General features: G+C 43.9%; 1 protein-coding gene across 1 annotated transcript; it reads left to right on the top strand.

Moving 5' to 3' along the window:
• The first annotated feature begins 4730 nt into the window (after positions 1-4730).
• On the top strand, positions 4731-8535 carry LOC147608408 (pentatricopeptide repeat-containing protein At2g33680-like). The gene is made up of 5 exons (XM_086789434.1): positions 4731-4855; positions 5009-5075; positions 5224-5344; positions 5741-5819; positions 6102-8535. The coding sequence occupies exons 1-5, from the start codon at positions 4731-4733 to the stop codon at positions 8533-8535; spliced, it is 2826 nt and encodes a 941-aa protein (XP_086645560.1).
• Positions 8536-15262: the final 6727 nt, after the last annotated feature.

Genomic DNA, 15262 nt, shown 5'->3' on the forward strand with positions numbered 1-15262 from the left:
TGTGTTGGTAGTTTCTCCCCCCTAGAACCCCTTCCTATCAACCTCTCCACCATCTTCTCCACCTCCCATAGTGGAATCACCCCATCCTAAACCAATGAAGCTAGAGCAACATGTCCACTGCTCCTCCGCTTTCCTAACATTATATACCTACTTCTAGGCTAAAAGTAGACTTGATGACATATCACCAATCCATCCAACCTACTCACCAGTTGGTGAGATCCATTGGATGTTTACACATTCGGGGATGTCTTGGATAGCCTCACTTTATGGTCAACCTTTGGAGCGAGACCTCCTCTCTGATAAGCTCGATTTGGAGATCATTCACAAGTACCTTCGCCTCAATTATGTACAAGTCTTGTGTTTGTTGTTGTTTGGCTCCGCGTATGGGTCCAACGAAGTCTATTCTCCATTTCTCAAAGGGTTGTTCCACAATGATCGGAACCAATGACATTCGGTCTCGTCCATGGGGAATGTGGAAGCATTGACATTCATCACATTGTTTAATGAATTCCATGGTATTGCCAAACATTGTTAGCCACCATAACCCATCTTGCAAGATTTTCCTTACCGTTCCTTCACCCACAAAATGTCCGTTGGCGATTCTGCTATGGGATTCTTCCAAGATGGTCTCATAAATCTTTGCCTAACTTATACAATCGACCAACGATGATTAAAAGGTGCGGCTAACTTAATAAGTCATCGCATCCTATCCTTGTTTAATGGCTTATCCTATGGAAATCCATAGGCAAGGTAGTCAAAGATCTCTTCACTCCATTTTGGTACCAAATCTAACTTGAATAGAGAAGCATCTAGTAATTCATCATCAAGACTAGTAAGCAGCTTCACCATTGGTCTGCCCTTACATGTTGTGATCCTTTTTTCAAAGTCAAAACTCCATCAATAGCAACAACCAACACGTAATCTAGCCCATTATGCAAGGCTTGTAATTCATCATCAAGACTAGTAAGCAGCTTCACCATTGGTCTGCCCTTACATGTTGTGATCCTTTTTCAAAGTCAAAACTCCATCAATAGCAACAACCAACACGTAATCTAGCCCATCATGCAAGGCTTGTTTATGAGATACAACAAATCTTGATGATCCACATAGAATATAAACTTATTAGCCAACAAGTAGTATCTCTACTTTTTTATTGCATACACCATGGCTAGTCCTTCCCTTTTAGTTGTGGGGTAAAATTCATCTCATCATCATTGATCTGTCAACTTGCAAAGTAGATTGGGTAGTCCAATTTATGTGCCTTGTTGGTAGAATATGATAACCCTTCGGTAGTAGCCAACATGGAATATGATAACCCTCCGGTAGTAGCCAACATGTCCCATGAGCTGTTGTACTCCCTTGGTGGTAGCTCTAGGATGCGTTTAGCCTTACTATCATGAGTGGAGATTCCATTTTTGGACACAATATACCCCAATATTACTCCATGCTCCATGATTTACTCGAAATCGATATTAATTTAAAGGGTTCAAGGATATGCAATACAATCAAACGCATTTTTTAAGGCGATCTAGGTAATCTGCAGTGATGAGTTTATCAACTTCCTCCTTTACAATTGCTAAATATTTCGGATTCATTTAGTATGAACATTGCTTAACCGGCCTCAAACCTTCCATGATAGGGATGGTGTGCTACACCACTTCTCACAACACTCTCTTCATGTCCTTATAACTCTAAGAAAATTAGTCCTTGAACTCTTTTTATAGAGTTATTAATGCCTCTTCTTCTTGTAGAGTGAGGTCCATGGCAATGAAGACAAGTTTGGGATCCTTGCTAGTCTCTACAATATTCACCTCTGCATGTCCATCATATGAGGATCTTGTTTGATCACCCCTTAATCATTGTGCCCATAGGTGAATTACCTTCCTTTCATCAACATATTGAAGGATTTGAAATGGCTAGGAACCTTCTACAAATCAAGCTCCTCATCATTCTCCTCTCTTCTTGCCAAGGTTTTTTTGCTTCTCGTTCTACGTTAGCTAAAGATTTTTTTAATTCCTTCTTACACTGACCTTGTGTGCTTAGGGGATCTTGGCAAACCTTTGGCTCTCATGGGGTTAGAATCATTACCTTGCTTAACTCATTTCCCCAATTCCTAGAAAACTCCTCATGAACTCCAATAGCTTTGACATATCTCAGTAGCCCATTGTGCATCGGTGGGTCCTCTTCTTAGAATCTTACTATGATTTGCTCGCTAACATTTCCTCTTTAGCCATAATATTTCTAAAACTTCAACCTTGCGATTGAAATTGAGGCTTCTTTCTCTTTATCAAGTTTAGATCCTTGCTTGTCTAAAGAGACTCTGTTCACATCACAGTGAGGGTCCCAACATCCATATTGTTGTAACTAGCATCTCATTAGGCTCCACAAACTTCATCCTAGTCTTTCCCATGAAATATGTTATGGCCAATATATGCATCCAATTCTCACAAAAATCATCATTTGGAAGAGAAGCATACAAAATGTTCTCTTCTTGTGATGGTTCAAGTGGTTCATGGGTTGCACATAGTTGTAAATGAGGTGGTCACTCATGTCTGTAGTTTCCAAAACGTTCCCAAATAACCCCCATCCATGGGATGTATCTTTTAGGTTTACACGTCCACTTTCGGGATTTGTGAATCCTTCGGTGTAGATAGATGTGATCTGTGGCTCAATTATGTACCATTTTGGCACTTATCATAAGGCCTTTTGAGATTCACATCATATGAATTTGCATGTTCGGTAAATTCATCACTGTAAACATGTGGCAATAGTAAAAGGAGAAGAGTTTCATCTTCAAGTTTTGCAAAAATCCCATGGGTCATGACATGGTATCATCAGCCATCTTTACAATAAGGTTTGTTCGCTTTAATGCTGGCTGTCTCCATTTCTCCCAACATTGTTTTGTCATAATACTCACTTCGGCTCTCCCAACATTGTTTTGTCATTGTTTTGTCATAATACTCACTCCGGCTCTCCCATCTATGATTGCAAGAACTCAATAACCCTTGTGCACCACTGGAAATGTTGCATTTGTGTCATTACTCGCGTAATACTTTCCCATTTAGTTAACAGGGATCTTGACAAGTTTAGGTAGGTTACCACTCCCTTCCTCTATATCTACATCCTTTCGAAGAGGTAGAGGTATTCCTTTGTTGGTTAGAGGATCCGGCCTTCCATCCAATCTTTCAGATAAGTCCGTAGTCTGGGATTTCCTCTTTTGCAGGTTCCAATTAGCATCTTGAGTTTTATAAAGAGAAATGCAGATAGCCGATCACATCCCTGGTTAATGTATGAGCCTAAAACATGATTTATTGAGTCATAAAGAGGATATTCCCCTCCTTCATCAAACATCCATGAGCATAGGCCATCCCTTTCTTCCTCAACCGAGTTGGTTCCATCCCCACTGTTTTGACATAGTCTCTAGCACATTCAGTCATTTGGCTTCCCTCGTGAGATTTTGACTAGGATAGATTGTCTCAAATGCTCGACTAGCTTGTAATCATTCATCAATCATATTTTGAATTTCGCGCACTAAGTCTTGTGCAGTCTCTAGCATTTAGATCTCCTTCTGGGCATTTGGGTATTCACCCACGCTTCTCAGTGTTTGTGGCTCCTCAACCAGCTTAGTCTCCTTCTATGTTACTTCCTCATCTTTTCTTGTTAACACCTTTTCTTGGTTTGACTTAGTGGACGCCGTATCAACCGTTCCCTCATCCAAACCATCCTGAATTTCCACTACAAAGTCTCCTCATTCCACCTTCTTTGCTCTTCTTCTCCTTCCCATCGTTTGCATAGAAGACTTAGCTAATGGTTCTCCCATTGCACTCTAAGTAAGCTCCTATAACTGTGGGGCTTCTCTGTGCCCATTGCCTTCATGAAGATGTCAGCCACCTGATCCTTTGTGCTAACATATACCAAATCTACATTACCTGCTAGAACCTTTTCCCTTACAAAGTGATAATGCACCTCAATGTGTTTCGTTCTAGCATGGTATATTGGGTTACTGGCCAACTGTATGCTACTCATGTTGTCACAATAAATGACAACTGCCCTATCCACAGCTTCACCCATATCACCAAGTAGTTTATGAATCTAAGCTACCTCACAAGCTGCCATAGCAATGCTCACCCCTGTACTCACCCTCTATACTCGACAAAGCTAATGTTAGTGTTTCTTACTGCTCTAACTCACAGCAACACTCGCAAATGAAAACATGAAGCCACTAGTTGACCTCCTCTGTGTGACACTGCCAACTCAATGAGTATCTATGTACTCATGTAGGTGTATCTCTACTCATAGCTATATCTATGTATCAACTTTATGAAAAAGTTCATAATCAAATATTTGAGATTCTTTATTATAAAAAAATATCAAGTCGTCCCACACGGACTGCACGGGGCAACGGCGGGCGAGGGCGGCGCTGTGCGGTAGACGCTGGGGACAAGGAGAGTGCAGCCGGGAACGAGGAGTCGGAGGAGCCGCTGGCCCTGGCGAACGAGTGCATGATGAAGGGGGAGGAGAGGAAGTTATCTCGATGTAGCCCCGGGAGACAAGGTCTAGCCAAAGGAGAGGGCGGGCGGTGTGGAGACGATGGTGGTGCGATTGCGGCTGTTGCCCAGACTCGAACTGGTGGGTGTTGCTGCAAGCGAGGCGAACGCGGCCATGGTTGGTGGCGGAGTGGTACATGAGGAAGCGGGGGAGTTAAGAACCCGAAAGGGTTACCGGCAAATATGCACCGGCCGCCATCATCTGCACCTCCACAGTTCAATGTTATCGCATCAAGTGTGCAATGCTTGGACCCTCTACAGCAGCAAGAGAATGTACCTTTGAGTTTGTGGCCTTCTCGGAACACCAGGTTTGATACTTTTGCTACTTTTCATTATGCAATCAATATCTCCCTTATGATTTCACTATGATGATGATGATGATGATGATGATGATGATGAAGAAAAAGACGATGACCTGTGTCCATCCTAACGAACTGTGTTTGTATCTGTTTCATGTGAAGAAAGGGAAGGGAAGAAAAGGGCACGGGGCAGCAGCTAGGAAGCTCCTTGTCACTCTCAAGTCCCAAGGTTTTACATCACTTGAGGGCATAATGTTACTCTGTTGATGATTATGACCTCAATGGTGGCGATGATAATGATGGAGATGATGATGATAGAAGTAACATCTGGTGACAATGATGATAAAAGTACCTTTTCCTTTTCTGCTTGGAGATAGGAAGCTGCATTCGTGCAAGTGGTTTACTTTATCAGTCTCAACTGCATTTCTAGATATGAAATGTCTGTGGCTACCTTCTCCAGCCACCAAACCGCCGCTTGTGCTAGCAGCCAAACCAAAGGTCTATTCATTGCCATAGTTTCAAGTGGTTTACTTTATCAGTCTCAGTGGTGGAGTCCAATGATTTTAATCAACTCGATTTCTAGATATGACATGTCTGTGGCTACCTTCTCAATCTGCCAAACCACCATAGAGAGAGCTTGTGCTTGCAGCCAAACCAAACTCCTATTCATTGCCACAGTTTCCAGTGGTTTACTTTAATCAGTCTCAGTGGTGGAGTCCAATGAGTTTAATTAACTCGATTTCTAGATATGACATGTCTGCGGCTACCTTCTCAATCTGCCAAACCGCCATAGAGAGAGCTTGTGCTAGCAGCGAAACCAAAGTTCTATTAATTGCCATAGTTTCAAGCATGATTCTGACTCATTGATTCTATCAAGAAGCCCAAATTCTGTAGAATTCAGGACTCCATGCCATGATGATGAGGTTTCGGTGACTTTGAGTGAAGAAGTCTTAAGCCCTGATGAAGAAAGCTGGTATCCCCAGGATCTACATTCACAAAGCAATCATTGGGCATTCTAAGCAACAAACAGTGACTTTCTGCCCTAAAGTCCCCATCTTAACAGAGGTACCATGGTCTGATCACATGGGCAAGGCCAGTTTATGGTCTGAAGTAGATAGTACTGCATACAGAGCACTGCACCTCTAGAGGATAGTGGTTGGGAGGTGCACAACATCCAGGAGGTATTTACTATCTTATATGATACAGTTGACATTCCTTCTGTCGACAACTTCATCTGCCTCTTGCAAAAATGCAGGGAGAAAAATCACCTACCGTATGCAAAACGTGTGCACCAGCACATTTGTGCAAGCGGACTGGAATCTCATAGATTTGTCGGGAATTACATTGTGCCCATGTTTGTGGAATGTGGAAGTGTGTTGGATGCAGAGCAGGTTTTCAAGAAGTTGGTGCATCGTACTGTGCATTCGTGGACTTCTTTGATATCAGAGTATGTGCACTGTGGGGAATTGCAGCATGCTTTTAACATGTACAAGCAAATGCAGGAGGATAGTGTACCATCCAGCAGTTACACCCTTGTAGCCTTACTCAAAGCGTGCACCAAACTGAATAATGTAGGAAGAGGCCGCCACATTCATGCTGAGATTATAGATAAAGGATTTGAAAAACATCTTATTGTTGGCAGCACTTTGGTTGACATGTATGCAAAATGTGGCTCTCCTTCAGAGGCAGTAAGCATTTTTGAGAAGCTTTCAATTCGGGATGTTGTGTCGTGGAGTGCGCTAATGGCAGGCCATGCTGAACATGGACATGTTGAGGAATCATTGAAATTTTTCCAACAGATGCAACTAGATGGTATCAATCCAGATGCTACCATGTTTATTTGCATTTTGAAAGCTTGTGACACCATAGACAAGGGCCTTGAAATCCACCTGGAAATCACAAAAAGGGGATTTGAGAATGATCTCTTTGTTGGCAATACCTTGATTGATTTTTATGCAAAGTCTGGATCACTTGTAGATGCACAAGGAATCTTTGACAAGCTTTCAGCTCGAGATGTCGTGTCCTGGACTGCTCTAATTGCAGGATATGCTGATTTTGAGATAGGTGAGGAAGCCCTGAACGTGTTTGAAAATATGGAAGTGGTGGGGATTTCTTCTAATGCAGTGACATACACATGCATCCTAAAAGCTTGCAGCAGCACAGAGACTGCAAACAAGGGTCAGCAGTTACATCCTGAGGTTGTACAAAAGGGGCTTGAAAGGGATGTTTTTGTTGGGGGCGGTTTTGTGGACATGTATGCGAAGTGCGGCTTACTTTCTGATGCAGTGGAAGTGTTTGATAGATTGCCAATCCGTGATACCGCATCATGGAATGCAGTAATAGCAGGATATGCAGAACATGGACACAGTGAGGAGGAGCTAAAATGGTGTCAGAAAATGCAGCTAGAGGGCGTTTCTCGAGATGCTGTTACGTTTACATGTGCTTTGAAAGCATGTGGGAACATGAGAACCATCAAAAAGGGCCAGGAAATGCATGTGGAAATCTTGCGATTGGGGTTGGAAAGTGAGGTTTCTGTTTGCAGCACCTTAATTGACATGTATGCCAGATGTGGTTCACTTGTAGAGGCATGGGAAACTTTTAGCAAGCTTCCAGCTCCAAGTATTGTGTCATGGAATGCTTTAATTACAGGATATGCCGAACATGGATTGATGCAGGAAACATTAGAATGTTTTGAGAGGATGCAATCGCAAGGTCTCTCTCCAAGTGATGCCACATTTGTTTGCATTTTGAAATCTTGTGGGAGTGTTAAGGCCTTACGTAAGGGTCAGGAAGTACACACATACATAATATTTAAGGGATTAGAAATTCTTCCTTTTGTTGGCAGCACTTTAGTTGATATGTATGGCAAATGTGGGGCGCTTGCAGAGGCACAAGAAGTCTTTGACAAGCTGCCCGCCAGAAATGTTGTCTCATGTACTGCTTTAATTGCAGGGCTTGCTGAGCATGAACTTGGCCAGAAAGCATTGGACTGTTTTGAACAGATACTAATGGAGGGCATTAGTCTGAATGCTGCTTTACTTACTTCTGTCTTGAAAGCTTGTGGCAATGTAGGATCTATAGATAGAGGCCGAGTGGTACACAGAGAGATCACACAAAGAGGATTTGAAAGCGACCTTGTTGGCAACACTATAATTTACATGTATGCCAAGTGCGGCTCAGTTGCCGAGGCACAGAAAACCTTTGAGACTTTACCAGCCCGAGATATTGTGTCATGGAATGCAATGATAAAAGGCCATGGCATCAATCATGAGGGTGACAAGGCATTGCGATCATATGAGGCCATGCAAAAACAAGGTGTGAAGCCAAATGCCAACACATTCACATGCCTTATCAATGCATGCAACCATTCCAACTTGGTGCCCGAGGGCCAGAATTTTTTCAAGATGATGAAAGATGATCACGGCATTCCACCGAAAACAGATCATTTTTCTAGTATTATTGATCTTCTTGCACAATCGGGACATTTGCATGAGGCAGAGAACTTTCTGAAAAGTGTGCCATGTTCTCCATCTCAGGAGCTGTGGATAGCTTTGCTCAATGCATGCAGAACTCATGAAGAAGTGGAACTAGGGCTGAAATGCTTCTCAAGGCTGATCAGGATGAATCCAGAATGTGCTGCTCCATATGTGCTTATGGAAAATATCTATGCAAATGCTGGAGGGGAATGAAGCACATAAGTTAGAGGAGCAGGGTAAACTGACAGAGGCTAAGGAAGAGCCTCCTTGATAGAAATCAGCAAGAACTTACAGAAGGGAACAATGAATCTAGGGATGCCGATTCAAAAGACTGCATGCATTGCTAGAAACCTTGATAGTCTTTTGAGGTCTAAGGTTGTGCGCTTAAACAGTTCAATGACTTTTAGTGCTGGTTTCCTCCAATTGCAATCTTGGCTCAAAGAGAGGAGTCCCTCGAAGGCATTGAAAGCTTTGTGGCATCCCTCATTGGTTTGTTAGAAGTCATCGCCTGTCCAGTTTTATACACAAGGGCCTTTGTTGTGGGTGTGCCCGCCCTTATCAGGTGTTTTATCATTTTGCCTCACTCCCCGCATTTTTCCCCTATTTTTTCCATTTTTTCTGTGGCTTGGGAGGCAGCCCTGAGGCGGTTGGAGGACCAGTAGCTGGTCGACTGCCCAGACATCAGTCGTGGACCCCTGTGATGCTGGCCGACTGGATGTAGGTAGTCGTGGGCCTTATCAGCTGCTGGCCGATTGTTGCTACAGTCGTGGAGGGACTTTTCAGCAGGCCGACTGCCTATTTGGGGGCATATAAATAGGCCCCCAGCCCCCATACCATATTTGTATCATATCCGGGATCTTCTTGTGTATATCAGAGCAGAGTTACACGCCTACATCTCTCTCTCTCTTGTGCTGTTTTTTTGCCTGCGTTTTTGCTCTTGTGTTCCCAAATGTGGTCATCATCTCCGCTGCGTATTCTGACATGGTATCAGAGCCTAGGCTCTAGATAGTTCTTGGGATTTGTGTGAGCAAGAGGGGGACTGTTTTGTGGCTGATTGGTGGACTGTTTTGGACTGTTCGGGAAGAGGAGAAGCAAGAGGAAGGCGGGCTGATTTGCTGGACAGCCACTTGCAGGTTTTAGTTCTTCTTTGTTCCCACCCACCTACCCTTTTCAGAGTACATCCCCACTATGGTAGATCTGTTTGAGATGGCCGAGAGACGTGAAGATCCCGACACTCCCCACGTTCCCGGTGGACCGTCAGTTAGACAGGAGCAACTACGGCATATGGAAGGTGATGATGGAATTTGTTCTGGAGTCTTACGACCTCGCCGATTTCGTCGTTGTTGGTGTTCCCGTCGATCCGGAAGGACCGGGAGGCTCAGACACAGATGTGGGATCATGTCAACGCCAGGGTCCGTTCGTTTATTTTCCTCAACTGCACACCACAGGTAATCAATCATGTAAAGCACATGACGCTTATATGGCAGCATTTGGCCTCACTTTACAACAGGGTATCGCCCATGAAGAGGATTTCCTTGGAAGTACAGATGCGGGTTATGAGCCCTGCAAAGTCGTCGACGATGCGGGAGCATATTAACAAGCTGCAGGCTTTTCAGCAGGAAGTTCTTCAGGCTGGGAAGGAGATATCGTCAGAGGACATGGGCCCTCTTCGTACTCAGCATTTTACTCGTCGTTGATTACCAGTGGCAGGCTCAGCACCATCACGTGGGAGGAGCTTGTGTCCATGGTCCTGGACCAGGAGGAACGATTCACGAACCCTCCTCAGGGTGGAGGTTCGGAGGCCTTAACTGGCCAACAGTCGAAAGGCCGTAACTCGGGCAAAGGGAAGGCTTCATCGGAGAAGTCTTCTGAGAAGAAGTCCGATGCTGACTGCGAGAAATTGAAGGCAGAGAGGACCTGTAATGATTGTGGCGAGAAAGGTCACTATTGGAGGCAGTGTCTCAAGCGGAAGACCGAGAAGGGTGAAGATTCCTCAGCAGCAATCATGAAGACTCCGGCTTTTGTGCACCTGGAGGTGATGGATACCGATGCTTCATTTTCTTCAGGCAGGGAGGAGATTGGAGGACTCTCCGCAACGGATACTCGGGAGTGGATTCTCGATAGTGGTGCTTCCAGGCACATGACTCCTTCCCGTTCCGGTTTACAGGATCTCTGCAGGCTTTCTGGTCATATTCTTACTGGGGATACGTCCACTATCCCAGTTCACAGTGAGGGCAGGATGGAGATAGTTCCCGATGGCAGAGGGGGGAAGCATTCCTCCTAGGTGTTGTATGTTCCGGCACTTGGTTTTCATCTGTTGTCAGTGCATCAGGTTTGCAAGACTGGCGTACGGGTGGAGTTTGATGAGCATTTTGTTGCTCTCCGGGACAAAGCTTAGGAAGGCGGAGTGGAGAATGGAGTTTACAAGCTTTCAGCACTCTCTCTCCCAGGTCCTCAGGTTTGTGATGAGTGGCAGTCTGGTAATGGCCACTTGTGTGTGGATACGCTGCAGGTACAGGCTTTCCGAGACCAAATGGTGGATAGCTGTAGATGGCAGCAGTTGGCAGGAACTTTCCAGTACTGATGTTGGTAGTTCTTGTGTTCGTGAGTCAGAGGAAGCTGAACAGGTCACTTATGCTCTGATATCTCGTAGTGTTCGGGACAGAACTTCCAGTAGTTGAGGATGTTCTTTCCATGGGGACCTTTCGGAAAGTCAGGCAGGTAGCAGGTGCTTACTTGCAGAAGGAGGTGGTTTCTCTAGGCTTTGTGGTTCCGGATTCAGAGGGGGTGGTTGACAGGTTTCATCAGGTTTCCAGGACTTGTTTGTGCACCGTAAGGTGTTGATCCTTGTGAGCAGTGTGATGTCTTTGTGACTCAGAAGTTGTATGGTTTATTGATCTGGTTGATGGACACCAGATTGGACGGGAGCTTCCTGATGAGGCGGTTGAGCTCATGGTTGCGGATGACTCTTTGAGAGGCAGAATTGCGTTTCCTGTGGTTTCTGCGGCATGCGAAGGATCATGGACTCTTTTACACAGGAGGGGGGTTGTTGGAGGGAGTCCGACTCCACGGTTGGAGTGACTCGGTTTGGGGAGGAGATTCGGACACGAGGGGATCTACTTCAGGCCCAGGAGCAGTTTTACGGAGTAGCAGGAGGTTACACTGCAGGTTTGGGCTCCCACTGGAGGAAACCATGGTCATCCAGAGGCACTTTGTTTGTGAACAGATCGTTGCTGATGACACCTTGCTAGAGTTCTGTTCGACGGAGGACAGTACGGTGGACCTCTTCACGAAGTCGCTCTCTCAGGACTTGCTCGGGCGGCACCCAAGCTCCCTGTGGTTGGTTTCACAGCCAGGAGCTGAGAGGGGGTCTTAGAAGTCATCTCCTGTCTAGTTTTATACACCAGGGCCTTTGTTGTGGGTGTGCCCGCCCTTATCAGGTGTTTTATCATTTTTCCTCACTCCCGGCATTTTCCCCTATTTTTTCCATTTTTTTTGTGGCTTGGGAGGCAGCCCTGAGGCGGCTGGAGGACCAGTAGCTGGCCGACTGCCCAGACATCAGTCGTGGACCCCTGTGATGCTGGCCGACTAGATGTAGGTAGTCGTGGGCCTTATCAGCTGCTGTCCGACTGTTGTTACAGTCGTGGAGGGACTTTTCAGCAGGCCGACTGCCTATCTGGGGGCATATAAATAGGCCCCCCCCAGCCCCCATACCATATTTGTATCATATTCGGGATCTTCTTGTGTATATCAGAGCAGAGTTACACGCCTACATCTCTCTCTCTCTCTCTCTTGTGCTGTTTTTCTGCCTGCGTTTTTGCTCTTGTGTTCCCACATCTGGTCATCATCTCCGCTGCGTATTCTGACATGGTTACCCTGCTTAGTTGTCCACATGTTTTGCAGTGTGTCTTTGTTTTACTCTCTGTGGAACATTGCGGTTTCTTGCAGCTTCTATTTGGGCTGTTTGCGAAGTGTGATTTTCACTGACAGTTCTGTGAAGGGATAATCCCTGTACATCCACAAAAGATGTACAGGGATGATAAAGCAACACAAAAGATGAAGCTGCCCCATAGAGGACACCCATCAGGCATTGACAAAATCGCCACCCTCTGCCCTCGGCGCATTACATAGGTGCATGGGAGGGGGCAGGGGGCTTGTGCATCTGATACATTATAATACGTGGTTTTAATTTTTGCCATGACACGAGCATGCATGTCAGATAAGAAAATTGAAATTAAGTATCTATTTAACAAAGGCTTTGCAATTACTTTTGTTGAGCACAGATGTGGAAACTGGAGCGGCTTGCAAACCAAGAGATCAGCTCTTGCACACCCTGTAGAAAACCTCAAGTTCAATTATCTAGACTCCATATGCATTGGATGCCATGGGGGACATTGTAGCGACAATCCCATCAGATTTTGTATGCAAACATGCCATGACAACATGTATCAACTTTTTTAAGCCAAAGCCGGTCTGTACATTAAATTCACAGATATCCAACTTCTTTGAAGTAGAAGGATGTGAAAAGATTAAAAGAAATGAAAGTGGTACCAATTCTGCTCAAGGTTGCTAGGCTTAGCACTAGCATGGGGACTCTAGCCTGAGTGGTTATAGCATTACCCCGTCAAGCTGATAGTGAAGGTTCGATACACAGACATTTAAATGGGTGTATGGGTGTGTTTCTTACTAAAAGGAAAAGTTGCTAGGGCTAGATGTGGTGATTTTTGTGGAGGTTTTCATGATGCGGGACACACTATCTAGAGAGCAAAAAACATCAAGGCTTTGCATATGCTCTATCAACTACCTTTTTGTTGTAATAATTCTTTCTATTTGTTATATTCCCTTAGTGCTGGGCTTCATAATGACCGAGTCTGCCTTGCATCTCCGGAGTTTCACAGAGAGTACATACGTAGACCTTCGTATGAATGTATGCTCTTATGTGTGTGTGTGGGCATTGATGACGTTAGTGGTAATGTTGTAGTATATAGTAAGGTGAATTTGGGCATGTTCTTGGATTCATCTAGGTATATATAAATATGTATGGACATGGATGACAAAAACAATATGACAAATCTTGTAAATATATAGATGAAGTGGACATATAAAGTGAATCAAGACTTTCTACAATTGCATTGCAGAAATGGTCCAAGATAAAAATAGATTAGAGAATACTCTAGAACTTTCTACAGTTGCATGCAAAAAGGGTGCAAGATAAAATAGATTAGATAATACTCCACCCATACAGAATTAACTTGGCCATGTGTTGCTCCATATGCTTCTTCACTTGAGGTTTGGCTTGCTATATACTTGTATTCTATGTAGGGAGATGGGATGGTAAGTAACAATAATAAAATGGGGAATGCCCAGGACTGGCTTTGATGGTGACAGCTTTAGATCCGCGTGGTAGAGAGAGAACACAGTGCATCATTGCAATGCGAGGGATGTTTGATATCCTTCCAACCGTGAGCTCTACCAAAAAAAGTAAAGTCTCTTTTTTGGTGGGTTATATAGTATACATTTTTTAAATTTGATGTGTGGGTACTGAAATTAGATGCCTTTGGTAGATTCAAACCCAAGTCCTGACTTTGGGAGGCATGAGCCGTACGGCCTTAGTGTCAGAGTTTAAACTCATGTTCCCTTGTGGGCAAAGTTATGTCTTTCCCCCCCTTCTTGACTGAGAGAGCTCATGTCTTAGGGGAAGTAAAATCAACTTGAGTGGAAGACTTCATTAACCTCAAGCCCCATCCCCAGATTTGAATATAATAGCCCTTTCCCATTTGATGAAGGTGCTCCTAAATCTCGTTAAATTGTCTCTCGACTTTTAGAAGCACCACTATACCATTTTTGTCCCCATTGTATGCATCCACAATAAAAAAAACTGTGGGCTCAAAAGCATGGTTTTCAAATTCGAAGAGGAAGCGGGGTCAAGTGTGAGCTCAACAAGAAGAACAATTATCATCTTGCAAATACATCCTACAGCAAAGGCATCTGTATTTGGGGACTTGTCAAAGAGTTGCAAAGGTTACAACTTCCTAGTGTTAGTGCACTAGCTCTAAGTTGATGCCTTCTAATTGTTCTCATATTCACCATTGGGGTTAATGGAGAGAGCTCCTCTTGAGCAGGAGAAGATGCATCTAACCTCGTGTTAATCTTGCTACTCAAGAGGAAAAGAGAATCTCAAGCATAGACTAAAAAGGGAAAAAAAAAGTCACTTTTAGTCCAATGGCTATTCTACCAGGTCCTCTTTGAAAAAGTGATGGGCTATTTAAATTAATTGTTCCAGCACATAAGATAAAAGTTTTAAAGATTTGCTAAAGTTTCTATACTTTCATATACATAGAGAACATATATTGGCCAACTAGTTTATATTTATAACATAACAATAGGCTCACCTTCACTAATCACACACTCACCACTTACAAAAACTAAGAGTACACACACACACACACACACACACAAACTTCTTTATTTTTAAAAATCAAAAGAAAACATATATCACATTTATGTGTTTAAAACCATGCTTATATATAATATACCCACATCATCACACACCAAATATCCAAGGTAGCACATTAGTTTCACCTCAATCAACATAAATCTCCTTGCTGCCTTGATCATGATCCTTAGACCTAGATGGTATGCTATTCAACTCAAGAGCTTACCTTAGCCTTGCCGAACCATGTGTCATTGGGTCTTACCTTAGAGCGGCAATTGTAACTTCTCGTCATGTCGTTTGTCATCCTACTTCCCTATTCAATGCATGGGGGAACCCTTTCTTGTCTTTGTAACAACACTGATTGCATGTATGCAAGAAAATTAAGATCAATCATCATCTTATTGATGTCATCCTTGGTATAGAGTTTTTCCTTAAGCTTTCCCTCCTTTTTTGGGTTGGGTCCTACTAGCCCATAAAGGTAGACTCTCCTTTTAGATCTTCTCA

Source organism: Cibotium barometz, chromosome 53 (genome assembly GCF_041138505.1).
Source record: "Cibotium barometz isolate CiBa-2024 chromosome 53, ASM4113850v1, whole genome shotgun sequence".
Taxonomy (NCBI): domain Eukaryota; kingdom Viridiplantae; phylum Streptophyta; class Polypodiopsida; order Cyatheales; family Cibotiaceae; genus Cibotium; species Cibotium barometz.

Bases quoted from the DNA above. Each gene is read 5' to 3' on its own strand.
- LOC147608408 (XM_086789434.1), top strand. From the start codon at position 4,731: ATGCACCGGCCGCCATCATCTGCACCTCCACAGTTCAATGTTATCGCA. The intron at 5,345-5,740 runs GTCTATTCATTG...CAAATTCTGTAG, and splicing joins TGCTAGCAGCCAAACCAAAG to AATTCAGGACTCCATGCCAT. The intron at 5,820-6,101 runs GTATCCCCAGGA...GCAAAAATGCAG, and splicing joins AGCCCTGATGAAGAAAGCTG to GGAGAAAAATCACCTACCGT.